Raw genomic sequence first — 16717 nt, forward strand, 5'->3', positions numbered from 1 at the left:
CCTGGAAGCTACGAACACTTCTTTCCAGTAAAATCCACGGACTGGCCCTTTAAGACGACATGTTAAACAGCTGAAGTGAAGAACAGCGTGATGTGTGTTTTTATTCCAACCTGCAGGTTTAAGAGGTCTCTAACATGTTGTGGATATATGAGGTGTTGTAGTGGAGATCTGTTCATGTCTACATGTGTAACTGATGCTCAGTAACAGGTTGATGATGGAGAATAAATTTAATGAAAAAGTATTTACATTTCTATGATTTAATGTGGTATGACCGTGGGTCCGTTACCTGTGAGGTGTTCTTCTCATCACAACCCCACAACACTGAGAACCAAAGAGCCCCCGACCCCCATCAGGGGCTCCACCTGGGACATGCTCACTTCTTCTTGGTATACTGGGAACAACAGGACCATTAAACATTACATGTATATTTACATGCATATCTTTAATTTAAAAAAAAAATCGTCCTTCAGAATTCTTACTTTAGTGAGAATCCAGTCAGCGTCAGCGACGGCTCTTTGGATGATCAACTGTATCCTCTCAGGGTCCTCTTCATCTGAGTGGCTGTTGTAACCCTGGAAACACAATAACAAGCACCACCATCATTATCACCATCACCATCATCATCACCATCATCACCACCATCATTACCACCACCATCATCATCATCACCATCATCATCATTATCACCATCATCATCATTATCACCATCACCATCACCATCATCACCACCATCATTACCACCACCATCATCATTATCACCATCATCATCATTATCACCATCACCATCATTATCACCACCATCATTATCATCATCACCATCATCATCACCACCACCACCACCACCATCATTACCACCATCATCATCATCACCACCACCATCACCATCACCACCATCATTATCATCATCACCATCATCATCACCATCACCACCATCATTACCACCACCATCATCATCACCACCACCACCACCACCATCATCACCACCACCATCATCACCACCATCATCATCACCACCACCACCACCACCATCATTACCACCATCATCATCATCACCACCACCATCACCACCACCACCACCATCACCACCACCATCATTACCACCACCACCATCATTACCACCACCACCACCATCATCACCACCACCACCACCATCATCACCACCACCACCACCATCATCACCACCACCATCACCACCACCATCATCATCATCACCACCATCACCACCACCACCACCACCACCACCATCACCACCATCATCATCACCACCATCACTACCACCACCACCATCATTACCACCACCACCACCACCATCATCACCACCATCATCATCATCACCACCATCACCACCACCACCACCACCACCATCATCATCACCACCACCACCATCATCACCACCACCACCACCACCACCATCATCACCACCATCATCATCATCATCATCACCACCATCACCACCACCACCATCATCACTACCACCACCACCATCATTACCACCACCACCATCATCATCACCACCACCACCATCACCATCATCTACCACCATCACCACCACCACCACCACCATCATCATCATCACCACCACCACCATCATCATCATCACCACCACCATCATCATCATCACCACCATCATCACCATCATCGTCACCACCATCATCATCACCATCATCATGACCATCACCATCATCATGACCATCATCACCACCATCATCATCATCACTTTAATCTGTTCCCGTTGTCATGGAGAAATGAAGGAACACATGGCTCGTCAATCAAACACAGTCAAACAGTACCAAGGCTGTCGGCCAATCCCGTCGCTGGAAAATACATCAGAAAACTTCAGGTGTTCCTTCAGTGAGGAAGAGAACAGACCGCCCTCACCTGGTGACCCCAGTGAGCTTTAAGAGGTCAAAGGTCAGTTTGTGTAGAGTGGCGATGACTCATGAATGAGTTGACTGGAAATTTATCTGCAACTATTGTTGTGCAAATCATATTGAGTGCACCGGTGAAACTTTTCAGCACGCTTTTAGTGGGTTTGTTGTCATGTTGGAGAAGCCAGTTGCCATGGCAACACAGTTGAGGTGATTCACAGTGAATGTTCCCCTCAGGAGGTCCCAGTAGAACTCGGTGTTGACAGTCTGACTCTGAAACCCAGCTGGTGTCTCCTGAACCTGACGCTCCTTCTTCGGTCTGGGACGGTGAAGCTCCGCCCCTCTTGAAACGTGATGTCACCACAACACCTCGCCCGGCTCGTCGCTTCATCGCCGGAGACTTTCTGGACATTTCAAGGATCTCTGGTGACCGTTTACAGAGTTTGATATAAATCAGATTTTCCTGCTCCAGTTTCAGGTCCGTGGTGACATCAGCTATTCATGTTGGTCAGGTGACTAAATTTGTACCCAGGTACGAAGGTTAAACCTCTGAACCTCCTGATCGCCCCTCAGATATAAAACCCAGATGAGGTAATGTCCAACCAGGTACCGGTGCACAAGACGACCTCACCTGTCTGATGGCGTGTCGGTAGTGCTGCTGCATCGCTGTGGACGGGAGGAGCCTGCAGCACCTGAGCAGGTACCGATAGAGCTGCACCGGAGTCTGGATCAACTCGGCTCCGAGTAACGGCAGCATCACTTCCTGCTGCGGTCCAACTGCTGCTGATGAAACCAGAGGAAGTGAGTTCAGATCGGTGCCATGACAACCTGACAGCATGACGACATGTCAACAAACACCACCTGAGACAGGCAGGTGTCCTCACAGCTGCACTGACACAGGACATAATAACGTGACGTCATTGAGGAGCACTCAATCTGATCCGAGCAGATATTTCACTTCATGTGAGTAAATGTGTATTTCTTGTATTTCCTGCCTCACATTTAGACATCAGTATGGATTCCTGAAACCAGAAGGAGGCCTCAGCTCCAGCTCATTGATATGTTCCTGTTCCTAAAGTTAGTATTTTGATATTCCAGCACTTTAATGAAAGAAAACAGCTCAAAGCTATAACAGAAGAAAAGCAGTAGATAAAACAGTTCTGCTAAAAGATCCCGATTAGCAGAAACAAAGTTTTATTGTCAAAAATACAAGATACAAACATTTTAACCTTTTATTCTGGTGGAAAAGAAGAAAGCTCCTTTATCCTCATGTGACCCTGTTAGCTTAGTCACATGGTTGTAACCATCGTAGATTAAATGTAGCCTAGCTGGCGAACCAGGACAGACAGCGTTAGTTTCCATGACAACACAGTTGGTCTTACGGTGTCTGTTGGATGTCAGCAGCTCCTCCACATCCGAAACTCCTCCTGGAGTCACTTCATCAAACTCCTCCTGGAGTCACTTCATCAAACTCCTCCTGGAGTCACCATAGACGTTATATACAGCCGGACTCCGGAAGTACGCAGTCCTGCCTCTTCTTCTACGGTGATAATTATGTTAGATAGAAACACTGGCGCCCTCTGCTGCCGGCTCTGTAAACCTAAACACAGCCCATTTTTTACCACTGATGGAGTGACGAAAAGTTATCAATGACTTTTTCTCATAACTTCTGTTTTATGATAGTTTTTAGCTTTTACTCTACGTAACATCCTGCTCCAACCAAACACCTGGAAAAGTTTCAAAAAATTTCCAATTATTTATTTATGGACTTCACTAACATACCTCAGACTGTTTATCAAAGAGTTCGTAGCTTCAGGTCTGTAAAATGGTTCCGATCCAGAAGTGTCTTCAGCTGCAATACCAGCGAGTGCCACTAGAGGTCGGCTCCAAAAAGCCTCCGGCTCCATAGACTCCCATTCAACTTCTCTCATCAAATCCAAAGTGAATAAAATGTGTCCATCAGTTATCTCGGTGTTGTTAGCTAAAGTCACTCCTTCTTATTAGTTTTCTGGAGGTCCATCTGAAAATAATCCCTCATTCATTAGAAAAGAAGATTCAAGAAGACCTGTTTTTGGGGGCGTGTCTGTTTGATTGGACCTCTCTTCAGCATCATGCTCAGTATTTTGCTCGTGTGTTTGTAATTGTGTCCTGAAACATAAATAAATATATAAATATATCTGAACTAGTGTGACTGTGATCGCAGAGATGATGCCGTCTGCAGGTGTGACCCCGCCCCTGTGTTGGTCTCTCTCCCTCAGGTACGGCTTTGAAGGCGTGATCCTGTCCATCTACGGCATGAACCGCTCTGAGCTGGAGTGTCCAGGGAAGGTGTGCAAGTTCCAGCAGCCCGAGGAGGTTCTGCAGCTGCTGGACGTGGAGGACGCCAAGCTCTACGTCGACTTCATCGTCCTGGGGGTCTTTTTCATCCTCCTGCGACTGGCCACTTACCTCGTCCTGCGCTACAAGGTCAAGTCCGAGAGATAGTTTCCCTCCCGGCCCGTTCAAGTCGTCCCAGAACTTGTCCCGTGCACAAAGAACACGTCACGTCATGTGGGGAGTTTGTTTCGTTTCATGTTGCTGCTAAACGGACAGAACACATCCTGACTCTGAGGAGGAGGCGGAGTCATCTCATAACTCATCGTACACCTGTTTTACCTCATCAAGATCGGTCAGATCCACCGCTGGCTCCTCCCCCAGCTCGTCCAAATATGGTCACTTCCTGCTCCAAACCGCTCCGAACTAGCAAAGATGGTGACGGACAGAATCTGAACTGGAGGATTCATAACGTTCACAAACCAACGATGACATCACTGATGGATGATGACATCACTGATGGATGATGACATCTCTGATGGATGATGACATCACTGATGGCATCGCTGATTATCATATATGCAACTGCTTAGTTATATTTTCAGTCGATTTTATATCCCAATATGAAGGTGGAGAAATAAAATTGTCGTGGACAAATACTGAACCAATTATTTATTTTTAATTTGATTTCAGATTAAAGGTCCAGCGCTGCTCTCACATTCAGAGGTCAGTTGTGTCCGTTTCCTTCACTCAGCTGTGCTTCTTCATGTTCACATGTTCAGTAGGAGAGAGTCTGGGAAGTTTCAGCAGGCGTGATGGAGACGTCACTACAAACTCAGCACAAATAGAACAACTCGAGAGCTGAATAGACCTGAATAGACGGATCAATTCAGCCATTATGAAACATGACAGCAGAGGTCCTCTCTGTCCTCTCAGAGCCTCCATGAGAGCTTCATGTTGTACTTAGTGGTGACGCTGTGAGGAGGCAGAGCAGCAGGATGGGGGGGATGGATAAGCACTTCCTCAGGACGAAGCACACGGCTGGTTTAAGAAAGTTAGATCTGCTGCTCCTGACTGGTCTTACTGGACGATGGAAGGACTACTTTGGAGAACTCGTGGACCTGACTGAGGATGAAACCTGAGAGGAAATCTGATATCTGAGACTCACTGACGGGTGGATCGGTGCTGATCAGGATCTGAGCCTGCAGGTCACCTTCAAACAGCCTGAGATCTGAAGGTTTCCTCCTCAGAGATGGTTGAACACCTCGGAGCTCTGAGGAGGTTGTCGTGTTTTGTCAGGAAGAAACCGGAGTAACTGCATCAGTGGGATGAATGTTTATTGGAATATGAGTTTACATACAGTAGCTGTACAGAACTCCTTTGTTGTGTTCAGACCAAACGCAGAGTGACTGGTCGTCTCGTTACTGACGGCGGCTCCAGTTCGACCGTCTGTAACTGGGAGGATTCGCTGTGCGTTTGTTCTGAACGCAGCAGGACAGTGTTAGCTCTTAACATATGTTTCAACAGAGAAGAAATTAATCACAAAAAATAACACACAGTAAATAAAATATGAACATACTTCCAGTCCTGTTGAATTCTCTTTGGTTGCTCTCAGTATCCTGCTGATGTACATCACGTGGTTCAAATAAAGCTCAGATAGCACCAAACATGCTGCAGGAGCATGTTGTGTTCAAGACTGAGTGAAACTGTAATAATACATGAAAACTCGATTAAATACATCATAATAACTGCATATGCATAGAATACTAAAGATAATACAGAACAACATCACATGTTCAAACCATAACAACTTTAACTGCAACTAAGATTTCAAAGATTTTAAAGGTTATATGAATAAATACAGAATTTCTTTCAGCAATCACAGCAGAACTTCATTTACAACTATTAACGTGCAAAAAACGTGATTTACTGCAGCTCAGACGTTTATTTGATTTCACTACGCAGGAAGGAAACGTTCAGTCACATGACAACGAGAATATAAAACCAGAACAAACTGCTCTGCTCAGATGTGACGTGATCTTCAGCGATCAGGAGCATCACGTGTGTTCTCCAGTGCAACAGTTCATCCTCTGGTTGGTTCGGCTTCTATGTAAACACGGTATGTTCTAGAGGGTCCGTTTCACTGGAGAAGGTTCTGCTGCTGCATCCCAGCGCCTCCTTCTGGTCCAACTGTAGAACAGTTGAGGACGTACCACTGTGTGGTGCACAGAGGGAAGTCTTGATGAGGTAAAACAGGTGTACGATGAGTTATGAGATGACTCCGCCTCCTCCTCAGAGTCAGGATGTGTTCTGTCCGTTTAGCAGCAACATGAAACGAAACAAACTCCCCACATGACGTGACGTGTTCTTTGTGCACGGGACAAGTTCTGGGACGACTTGAACGGGCCGGGAGGGAAACTATCTCTCGGACTTGACCTTGTAGCGCAGGACGAGGTAAGTGGCCAGTCGCAGGAGGATGAAAAAGACCCCCAGGACGATGAAGTCGACGTAGAGCTTGGCGTCCTCCACGTCCAGCAGCTGCAGAACCTCCTCGGGCTGCTGGAACTTGCACACCTTCCCTGGACACTCCAGCTCAGAGCGGTTCATGCCGTAGATGGACAGGATCACGCCTTCAAAGCCGTACCTGAGGGAGAGAGACCAACACAGGGGCGGGGTCACACCTGCAGACGGCATCATCTCTGCGATCACAGTCACACTAGTTCAGATATATTTATATATTTATTTATGTTTCAGGACACAATTACAAACACACGAGCAAAATACTGAGCATGATGCTGAAGAGAGGTCCAATCAAACAGACACGCCCCCAAAAACAGGTCTTCTTGAATCTTCTTTTCTAATGAATGAGGGATTATTTTCAGATGGACCTCCAGAAAACTAATAAGAAGGAGTGACTTTAGCTAACAACACCGAGATAACTGATGGACACATTTTATTCACTTTGGATTTGATGAGAGAAGTTGAATGGGAGTCTATGGAGCCGGAGGCTTTTTGGAGCCGACCTCTAGTGGCACTCGCTGGTATTGCAGCTGAAGACACTTCTGGATCAGAACCATTTTTCAGACCTGAAGCTACGAACTCTTTGATAAACAGTCTGTGTTCAGCACTGCAACTTAAACCACTTTTTGATTCCCCAAAATCGACTTTTTTAGATGACAAATTGATGTCATAGTTTTTTTTAACGTAACCAGTTGGTTGATGATGTAATCCACACTGCATCACGTGTTGTTGTTGCTGTGAACTGAAGTGTTGCAGGTTTCTCACCTGACATACGACACGTAGGAGCTCCACTGCAGGTACTTGGGGATCGTGTCGAAGTTGACGAAGAATCCAGAGAACAGCAGCACTGGGATGGCAGTGACCGGCCCAACGAACGTGGCCACCTATGGAGGGAAACCATCCGTCTGACATGTGCAACACAAGCCCAGAGAACACACGTGTGGTGAAAGCTGCGGTACCTGTAGAGAGGTGGAGGCAGCGCCGACCAGCAGGCCCAAGGACTGGGCTACCAGGGCCGTGCAGGTGGACAGGGCGATGAAGAGCAGGTAGCGGGTGGCCTCGGGGGGCTGCTCCGTCATCCAGTACACTATACTGCAGTACATGATGGGGCAGATCACCTGGAAGAACACCTCAATATCAGCTGGAGGGAGAGAAGAGTTCACCCCCAGAGGAAGACATGGCTAACTACAAGGCTAACTACAAGGCTAACTACAAGGCTAACTACAAGGCTAACTACAAGGCTAACAAGGCTAACTACAAGGCTAACAAGGCTAACTACAAGGCTAACAACAAGGCTAACAACAAGGCTAACTACAAGGCTAACTACAAGGCTAACAAGGCTAACTACAAGGCTAACTACAAGGCTAACTACAAGGCTAACAAGGCTAACTACAAGGCTAACTACAAGGCTAACTACAAGGCTAACTACAAGGCTAACAAGGCTAACTACAAGGCTAACTACAAGGCTAACTACAAGGCTAACAAGGCTAACTACAAGGCTAACAACAAGGCTAACAACAAGGCTAACTACAAGGCTAACAAGGCTAACTACAAGGCTAACAAGGCTAACTACAAGGCTAACAACAAGGCTAACAACAAGGCTAACTACAAGGCTAACTACAAGGCTAACTACAAGGCTAACAACAAGGCTAACTACAAGGCTAACTACAAGGCTAACAAGGTTAACTACAAGGCTAACTACAAGGCTAACTACAAGGCTAACAACAAGGCTAACTACAAGGCTAACTACAAGGCTAACAAGGTTAACTACAAGGCTAACTACAAGGCTAACTACAAGGTTAACAACTAACAACAAGGCTAACAACAAGGCTAACTTCAAGGCTAACAACAAGACTAACAGTAACTGTTAACTAAGACAGCTGTAATAAAGGGATATAAAGGATTATTGTTAGTAAAAGACAATAATGATGATATTGACACCTTGTGGATTAAATCGTTAGCAACATGCTAACTGTGAGGATGCTATCGACTTGATAGTCGGTCAGCTGACAGTTGAAGCAGGTGAACTTCATGCTGAGAGGAGGAAGTCTGTTGTGATGTCTCTCTTTATATAAACTTCTCTCGTGCACATGAATGAATTAAAACATGGGAGCGATACAGTAAATCGTGGTCTGGATTTAGTCATTTGTGGGAGGATTTAATGTGTTTTCCCTCTATGGCCCCTCCGGCTCTCCGAATGAAAGACAGCTGATCTGAGTTCCTCTCTGGGCTCCAACCAGTCGGACCTGTCAACACGTTTCTCGACTCATCTGTCGCTCATAGGATGCTTTTGGTTTTTTGTTCTCAAACCTGCCTCCAACAGTGAGGTCAACATCACTGACATCACATTTCTACTGTCCTCTTACACCTCCTGATCTGCCCTGTGATTGGCTGATTGGACCGCTGCATGAGTGAACAGGTGTTCAGGTGTTCCTCATTAACAGCTTAGAGCGAGTAGATAAGTATCTGCACACAACAAGGAATGATCTCCTGTATCTGTCACAAGGACAGATACAGGAGATCGTTCCAGATACAGGAGATCGTTCCAGATACAGGAGATCATTCCTGATACAGGAGATCGTTCCTGATACAGGAGATCGTTCCAGATACAGGAGATCATTCCTGATACAGGAGATCATTCCAGATACATGAGATCATTCCAGATACAGGAGATCGTTCCTGATACAGGAGATCATTCCAGATACATGAGATCGTTCCAGATACAGGAGATCGTTCCAGATACAGGAGATCGTTCCAGATACAGGAGATCATTCCTGATACAGGAGATCGTTCCAGATACAGGAGATCGTTCCAGATACAGGAGATCATTCCTGATACAGGAGATCGTTCCTGATACAGGAGATCGTTCCAGATACAGGAGATCATTCCTGATACAGGAGATCATTCCAGATACATGAGATCATTCCAGATACAGGAGATCGTTCCTGATACAGGAGATCATTCCAGATACAGGAGATCATTCCAGATACAGGAGATCGTTCCAGATACAGGAGATCGTTCCAGATACAGGAGATCATTCCTGATACAGGAGATCATTCCTGCCGGCCGCAATAAGACTGTACAATAACTCACCTCTGGCAAAATCCATCACACAACAATAACACTGTTGTCTGTGTTTCTTGGTTGTTTGTATATAATATATATATAGATATATACTGTACTGTATATACTGTATATACTGTGCATTTTATATTTTATATTTTTTACTGCTATTTTATTGCTTTTCTATTATTCTATTATTATCTTATTGCTTCTGTATGCTGCTGTAGCGAAAATATTTCCCCTCGGGGATTAAAAATACCTTACCTTACCTTACCTAACCTAACCCAACCTAACCTAACCTAACCTAACCTAACCTAACCTAACCTAACCTAACCTAACAAACAAAGTAGAAACACTGTCCCAAACCCTGGCAGTGCCTCTGTCCAACACCGGAGGGCAGTGGTGTGCAGCTGTGCACATGTATGTTACTGCGTGTTCCTCAGCAGTCCAGCTCACCTGGAAGGGGATGTCAGCCATGGTCTTGGCCAGGTAGTAGGCTTTCAGGCTGTACCAGTAGTTGAGATGCTCCCTCAGGAACACAGACATCTCCAGAGGAACTGCAGGATGGAGCAGAAGGTGTTTCCACCCACACGTCAGTATGAACTCGCACATCCCCAGACACCTCTGTGATTGGCCGTATGAAGAATAAACAGAATGTAAACACGTCAACTTCCTGTCGATCATACTCACAGGTTAACACGGTTGGCATGAGTGCTCCGAACATGAGGAAGAGCATAGAGAAGAAGAGAAATCCAGTGTTGTTAAAGACCTTGCTGGCATCATTGCCAATGTTGAGATAGAGCAAACCTATTAACACACCTATGGAGATGTGGGACATCAGTCTGAGGTGGGTCAGAACCTGAGAACAGAACAGCACAGAGGACAACATGCAGGTTCAAACTGCCTGACAGCTCGGTTTAACTTCCAGGTGTCAGTTGTGCTGCTGTGAATGATGTCACCCACCTGGTCCCGACAGATCGTAATCAGAGTTCTCTTGAACAGGATGCAGAACTGGGTCAGAGTGCTGGTGGCAAATGTATGACTCTCTATGTGGCCGGCATCCTGAGGGAAGAGGAAGATCACCATCATCATCACCATCATCATCATCATCATCATCATCACCATCATCATCACCATCATCATCATCATCATCATCACCACCATAACCATCATCACCATCATTACCATCATCATTATCATCATTGTTTTCTGGAGGTCCATCTGAAAATAATCCCTCATTCATTAGAAAAGAAGATTCAAAAAGCCCGATTTTTGGGGGCGTGTCTGTTTGATTGACAGGCCTGTGGTGCAGTCAGGTTACAGCTATCGGTGGGCGGGACGTAGTATCATCAGGTTTCCAATCAGATCGGTCAGATCCACCGCTGGCTCCTCACCCAGCTCGTCCAAATATGGTCACTTCCTGCTCCAAACTGCTCCGAACTAGCAAAGATGGTGACGGACAGAATCTGAACTGGAGGATTCATAATGTTCACAAACCAACGATGACATCACTGATGGTGGATGACGTCACTGATGGTTGCTGGTTGACTTGGAAATAGCTGCAAACTACATATATCCTCTATCCTTTAGTGGGTTGTGGGCGGGCTGGAGGCGGGGCTCATCCTGGACAGGTTGCCAGTCAATCACAGGGCTCTTGCACCATGTTTCATATTAACTACAACAGCTGCATGTCTCTGCTCTGTGATTGTCATCTCCACCAACAGTTCTTTTCTTCTATCTCTATGCTGTCCTTTTCTCTCTCTGCTCTCCTCTTACCCCAACCGGTCGAAGAAGATGCTCCGCCCACCTCTGTGTCTGGTTCTGTTAACAGATGCTCCGCCCACCTCTGATCCCGGTTCTATCGGAGGTTTCTTCCTGTTAAACAGAGTTTTTCTTCCCTCTGTTGGAGGTTTTTCTCCCTTAAAGAGGAGTTTTTTCTTCCTAGCATATGTGGGAATTGTTGAATTGTTGAATTGTTGAATTGTTGGTTTCTCTGTATAATATTATAAAGTCTTGCTTCAAAGACTTTAATGTGTTAAGTGCCATGAAATAACCTGTGTTGTGATTTGGCGCTATATAAATAAAGTTGATTTGAATTGAATTGAACTACCATTACAAAGCTCTGAGAACTTGAGTCTGACACAGCTCAGGATCTTCCATGACAGAAACAGTCTTTGGAGTTTAGTAGAGCGAACATCCCCAAACAAATGAACAAATAACACAATAATTTCCACAAAGTGATTTACGTCATCGTCTACGTACCATGGGGCACTTTGTTGCACACACTGATGGGCCATTAGTGTCGCACTGATTCTTCTTCTCCTCCATTGCACACATCCCACCTTGGACCGCCTCGAACAGCACCGGGTTCAGGTCTCCGTACTCTCCTGAGGCCACTTCAATGACTGGAGCAGAAAGACATGCAGAGGATGAAGGGGGTGCTCATGAGCAGTGAAAAGGTTGAAGCCCAGGACGACCTACTGAAGTCTGCAGGGTTGTGGTAGGTGGGACAGTAGAGGCCCAGAGTCTTCAGGTAGGGGATGAGGTATGGGACGGAGCCTTTGTAGATGCACTGACCCTGGCTGAGGATGTAGAGCTGTGGAGGAACACAGCGGTCAGCGCTGGTGTGTGTCTGCATTAAAAAGATAGTGGGTCATCCATTCATACACACACACCTTGTCAAACATCTCAAACAGTTTGGCGCTGGGCTGGTGGATGGTGCAGATGATGGTGCGTCCTCCCAGGGCCAGTGAACGCATCAGGGACACCACCTGGTAACAGGACACACTGTCCAAGCCGCTGGAGACAGGATGACACACACACACACACACACACGAGTGACCCTGATGTCCTCCATTAAAGATGAGATGTCAGTGTTTGTCATGAATGTGTGATATAATGCTAGCTTAGCTTAGCATAAAAACTGGACACGCGACGTCCCAAGAAACAAAGTCCACCTGCCAGCACATGTAAAACTCATCAGATCCTGTTTACTTAAAGACAAGCTGCAGAACGACATCCAGACTCTCTGCTGGATCTCTGCTGGATCTCTGCTGGTCACCATCATGTTAACCCTTTCCGACCGGAACCAGGACCTGGTTGTGTCTGCTAATAAAAACCCAACCCGTCCCTTCTGCTCAGTGATACGCTGATTAAAATGGAAGCAGCGTTGGAGTTCATTTCTGTTGCATCCAATTTGATAAAGTTGCAGCTGAGAGGTTTTACAACATGTTTCCTAACTTGTGGATCTCTTACAGAGTGAATTTCTTCTCTCAGGAGGAAAATTTTAAAAACTGCCCTTTGATGGTTTAAGTTCAGTGATAGATGTTCTGTTAATATTTGGGTTCCAACAGTTGAGGCGGGACCGTGTTGAACAGATCCAGACTCACTACTCCGAAGACCTGCGGCTTATTAAGCTTCAACCGATCAGTACTGATCACCATGTGTCTGCTGAGACTCAACCACCATAATTGGAACCACTATAATGTTATAATGCTTAGCCACGCCCACTGGCCTCTGATTGGTCCGCCCTTCAACAGGGTTTCCAGACTATATTTACATCAAAGACCAAGCTGGCTACCAAAATGGACCTTTAAAGCAGAGGTGTCCACACTTTTCTGGCTCAACGTGATCTACCCCAAAAAAAAAGAATAAATTCCATTGCTAGCCAACACAGGGACACTCAGGGTATCTGCCCCGGGGTTTGCGTGCTAATAACTCGGCACGTTATTTTTAAACAAAGTGGACTGTAGTGTCGGCTCTATGTCGGAGACAGTACAGAAGTCAGTTGTGATTTGGAAGTTGAAAACGTTTTGTTGAACAGAGAAACAATGAGAATCATCAGAAAAGGAAATTATTTTTTAATATGCAGCATGTTGTGAAGCGATCGGGACTTCAGACGTGCTTCAAACAAGAGTAGCAGGTCTGGAGATGGAGGCGGAGCTAAATGCAGAGTGTAACAGTTATTAAATCTGATGCAATGCTTCGTTACACAGACGAGGCTCTGACAGCTGGAAAGCAGTTTCATGGGATGTCTCATACTTTTCTCTGTGAGGAAGAGTTCAGTTTGATTTTTGGAACGAAGTGCGATCGACCAACAAACATGTTGAGGTCGACCTCCTGGGACCACCTGCTGTGAAGGCTCATATCATCACACAGCAACTGGCCACAAACACCAAGAGACCTGATCATTCATGTAGAAAACAAGTCAAACATTCAGGCAGGTTATCCACACCACCGGGGTCAAAGTTCATCCAGAAAGATGGTGTGTATTAAATTAATAAATGTAATATTACAACAAAACATATCTGATCCTCTGACTGCTTTTTGTCGTCCCGTCAGACTAAATAAAACTTCATCATGACATAGCGTATCGAGTTCTCATGACCTCGCTGGCCTTTTCAGGAGGCTGAGGTCATTGTGAGGTCATTGAGGTGATTGTGAGGTCATTGTGAGGTCCTTGTGGGGTCATTGTGGGGTAATTGTGAGGTCATTGTGGGGTCATTGTGGGGTAATTGTGGGGTCATTGTGAGGTGATTGTGAGGTTATTGTGTGGTCATTGAGGTCATTGTGGGGTCATTGTGAGGTCATTGTGGGGTAATTGTGAGGTCATTGTGAGGTCATTGTGGGGTCATTGTGAGGTCATTGTGGGGTAATTGTGGGGTCATTGTGAGGTGATTGTGAGGTCATTGTGGGGTCATTGTGAGGTGATTGTGGGGTAATTGTGAGGTCATTGTGAGGTCATTGTGGGGTCATTGTGAGGTCATTGTGGGGTAATTGTGAGGTCATTGTGAGGTCATTGTGAGGTCATTGTGGGGTCATTGTGGGGTCATTGTGAGGTCATTGTGGGGTAATTGTGGGGTCATTGTGAGGTGATTGTGAGGTTATTGTGTGGTCATTGAGGTCATTGTGGGGTCATTGTGAGGTCATTGTGGGGTAATTGTGAGGTCATTGTGAGGTCATTGTGGGGTCATTGTGAGGTCATTGTGAGGTCATTGTGAGGTCATTGTGAGGTCATTGTGGGGTCATTGTGAGGTCATTGTGGGGTAATTGTGGGGTCATTGTGAGGTGATTGTGAGGTTATTGTGTGGTCATTGAGGTCATTGTGGGGTCATTGTGAGGTCATTGTGGGGTAATTGTGAGGTCATTGTGAGGTCATTGTGGGGTCATTGTGAGGTCATTGTGGGGTAATTGTGAGGTCATTGTGAGGTCATTGTGAGGTCATTGTGGGGTCATTGTGAGGTGATTGTGGGGTAATTGTGAGGTCATTGTTAGGTCGTCCATCTGAGGAACCTCATTGTTTTTCCTCCCTTTGCCGGATGCCCCGGGCAGCAGCGCTCCGACTGCCCGTCCACACCAGATGGCACAACAATGATGAAGAGTATAATTGCACCATATGCCCGCCTGTCAGAAGACTCATTATAACGATGCAGCCAGATGTTCTGTCTGGACCCAGTCTGCCTTTGGGTCGCCTGCAATTTGGACTTTTGTGTAACAAAAAAAAAATTATAAATTTCAAATCCCAAAGTTCATATTCAAAGGTCACTAAACGTTGAAAAGTAGGTTGTTGGTGGAAATTACAGTGCATCCGGAAAGTATTCACAGCACTTCACTTTTTCCACATTTTGTTATATTATAGATTTATTCCAAAATGGATTAAATTCATTTTTTCCCCTCAAAATTCTACACACAATACCCCATAATGACGTGAAATACATTTTTTTGAAATTTTTGCAAATCTATTAAAAATCAAAAACGAAAAAAAAAAAAAAAAAAAAAATCATATGTACATAAGTATTCACAGCCTTTGCCATTACACTCAACATTGAGCTCAGGTGCATCCTGTTTCCACTGATCATCCTTGAGATGTTTCTACAACTTGATTGGAGTCCACCTGGTAAATTCAGTTGATTGGACATGATTTGGAAAGACACACACCGTCTATATAAGGTCCCACAGTTGACATGTCAGAGCACAAACCAAGACATGAAGTCCAAAGAATCATCTGTAGACCTCCGAGACAGGATTGTATGGAGGCACAGATCTGGGGAAGAGTACAGAAACATTTCTGCAGCATTGAAGGTCCCAATGAGCACAGTGGCCTCCATCATCTGTAAATGGAAGAAGTTTGAACCACCAGGACTCTTCCTAGAGTCGGCCGCCCGGCCAAACTGAGCGATCAGGGGAGAAGGGCCTTAGTCAGGGAGGTGACCAAGAACCCGATGGTCACTCTGACAGAGCTCCAACATTGCTCTGTGAAGAGAGGAGAACCTTCCAGAAGGACAACCATCTCTGCAGCACTCCACCAAGCAGGCCTGTATGGTAGAGTGGCCAGACAGAAGACACTCCTCAGTAAAAGGCACATGACAGCCCACCTGGAGTTTACCAAAAGGCACCTGAAGGACTGTCAGACCAGGAGAAACTAAATTCTCTGGTCTGATGAAACAAAGATTGAACTCTTTGGCCTGAATGCCAAGCGTCATGTTTGGAGGAAACCAGGCACCGCTCATCACCTGGCCAACACCATCTCTACAGTGAAGCATGGTGGTGGCAGCATCATGCTGTGGGGATGTTTTTCAGCGGCAGGAACTGGGAGACTAGTCAGGATGGAGGGAAAGATGAATGCAGCGATGTACAGAGACATCCTTGATGAAAACCTTCTCCAGAGCGCTCTGGACCTCAGACTGGGGCGAAGGTTCATCTTCCAACAGGACAACGACCCGAAGCACACAGCAGAGATAACAAAGGAATGTCTTCGGGACAACTCTGTGAATGTCTTTGAGAGGCCCAGGCAGAGCCCAGACTTGAACCCGATTGAACATCTCTGGAGAGATCTGAAGATGTCTGAGCACCGACGCTCCTCATCCAACCTGATGGAGCTTGAGAGGTCCTGCAAAGAAGAATGGGAGAAACTGCCCAAGAATAGGAGCCAAGCTTGTAGCATCATACTCAAA

General features: G+C 45.8%; 4 protein-coding genes across 6 annotated transcripts in view; 2 read left to right on the forward strand and 2 right to left on the reverse strand.

Annotated features, from left to right (window-relative positions):
- Window positions 1–241, forward strand: part of ift20 (intraflagellar transport 20 homolog (Chlamydomonas)) — a 6491-nt gene extending 6250 nt beyond the window's left edge. For both annotated transcript variants that reach the window (XM_069166483.1, XM_069166485.1), the window contains exon 5: window positions 1–241. This exon is cut by the window's left edge and continues 1013 nt beyond it. The gene's annotated coding sequence lies outside the window, so the exon portion shown is untranslated.
- On the reverse strand, window positions 213–3371 carry lyrm9 (LYR motif containing 9). Of its 2 annotated transcripts, none has more exons than XM_069166487.1 (4): window positions 3251–3371; window positions 2500–2648; window positions 480–572; window positions 213–391 (listed from the first exon to the last, which is right to left on the reverse strand). In XM_069166487.1, exons 2-4 carry the CDS (start codon window positions 2623–2625, stop codon window positions 374–376), a joined length of 237 nt encoding a protein of 78 aa, XP_069022588.1. In that variant the 5' UTR covers window positions 2626–2648; window positions 3251–3371; the 3' UTR covers window positions 213–373. The 2 variants fall into 2 exon arrangements, with proteins under 2 accessions (XP_069022588.1, XP_069022587.1); XM_069166486.1 differs by having other exon boundaries at window positions 2500–2651.
- On the forward strand, window positions 2758–4687 carry LOC138208536 (ATP-binding cassette sub-family G member 4-like). Its single transcript, XM_069166488.1, has 2 exons — window positions 2758–2831; window positions 4127–4687. Coding segments are annotated over exons 1-2 (228 nt in total). The 5' UTR covers window positions 2758–2829; the 3' UTR covers window positions 4353–4687.
- An 829-nt stretch (window positions 4688–5516) lies between these two features.
- The window catches only part of LOC138208557 (ATP-binding cassette sub-family G member 4-like), a 29745-nt gene continuing 18544 nt past the window's right edge, over window positions 5517–16717 (reverse strand). The window contains exons 7-15 of the mRNA XM_069166520.1: window positions 12440–12563; window positions 12246–12360; window positions 12027–12169; window positions 10728–10826; window positions 10455–10623; window positions 10221–10321; window positions 7661–7819; window positions 7467–7585; window positions 5517–6825 (exon numbers count right to left, since the gene is read on the reverse strand). Of these exons, the coding sequence (XP_069022621.1) occupies window positions 6600–6825; window positions 7467–7585; window positions 7661–7819; window positions 10221–10321; window positions 10455–10623; window positions 10728–10826; window positions 12027–12169; window positions 12246–12360; window positions 12440–12563 (1255 nt within the window). The 3' untranslated portion in view covers window positions 5517–6599. The remainder of the gene's footprint in view (window positions 6826–7466; window positions 7586–7660; window positions 7820–10220; window positions 10322–10454; window positions 10624–10727; window positions 10827–12026; window positions 12170–12245; window positions 12361–12439; window positions 12564–16717) is intronic.

Source organism: Embiotoca jacksoni, unplaced genomic scaffold (assembly GCF_022577435.1).
Source record: "Embiotoca jacksoni isolate LCO1_2020_lvr unplaced genomic scaffold, fEmbJac1.0.p SCAF_39, whole genome shotgun sequence".
Lineage (NCBI taxonomy): Eukaryota > Metazoa > Chordata > Actinopteri > Embiotocidae > Embiotoca > Embiotoca jacksoni.

Bases quoted from the DNA above. Each gene is read 5' to 3' on its own strand.
- lyrm9 (XM_069166487.1), bottom strand. From the start codon at position 2,625: ATGCTGCCGTTACTCGGAGCCGAGTTGATCCAGACTCCGGTGCAGCTC. The intron at 573-2,499 runs GTGAGGTCGTCT...TTGTGTTTCCAG, and splicing joins ACCGACACGCCATCAGACAG to GGTTACAACAGCCACTCAGA.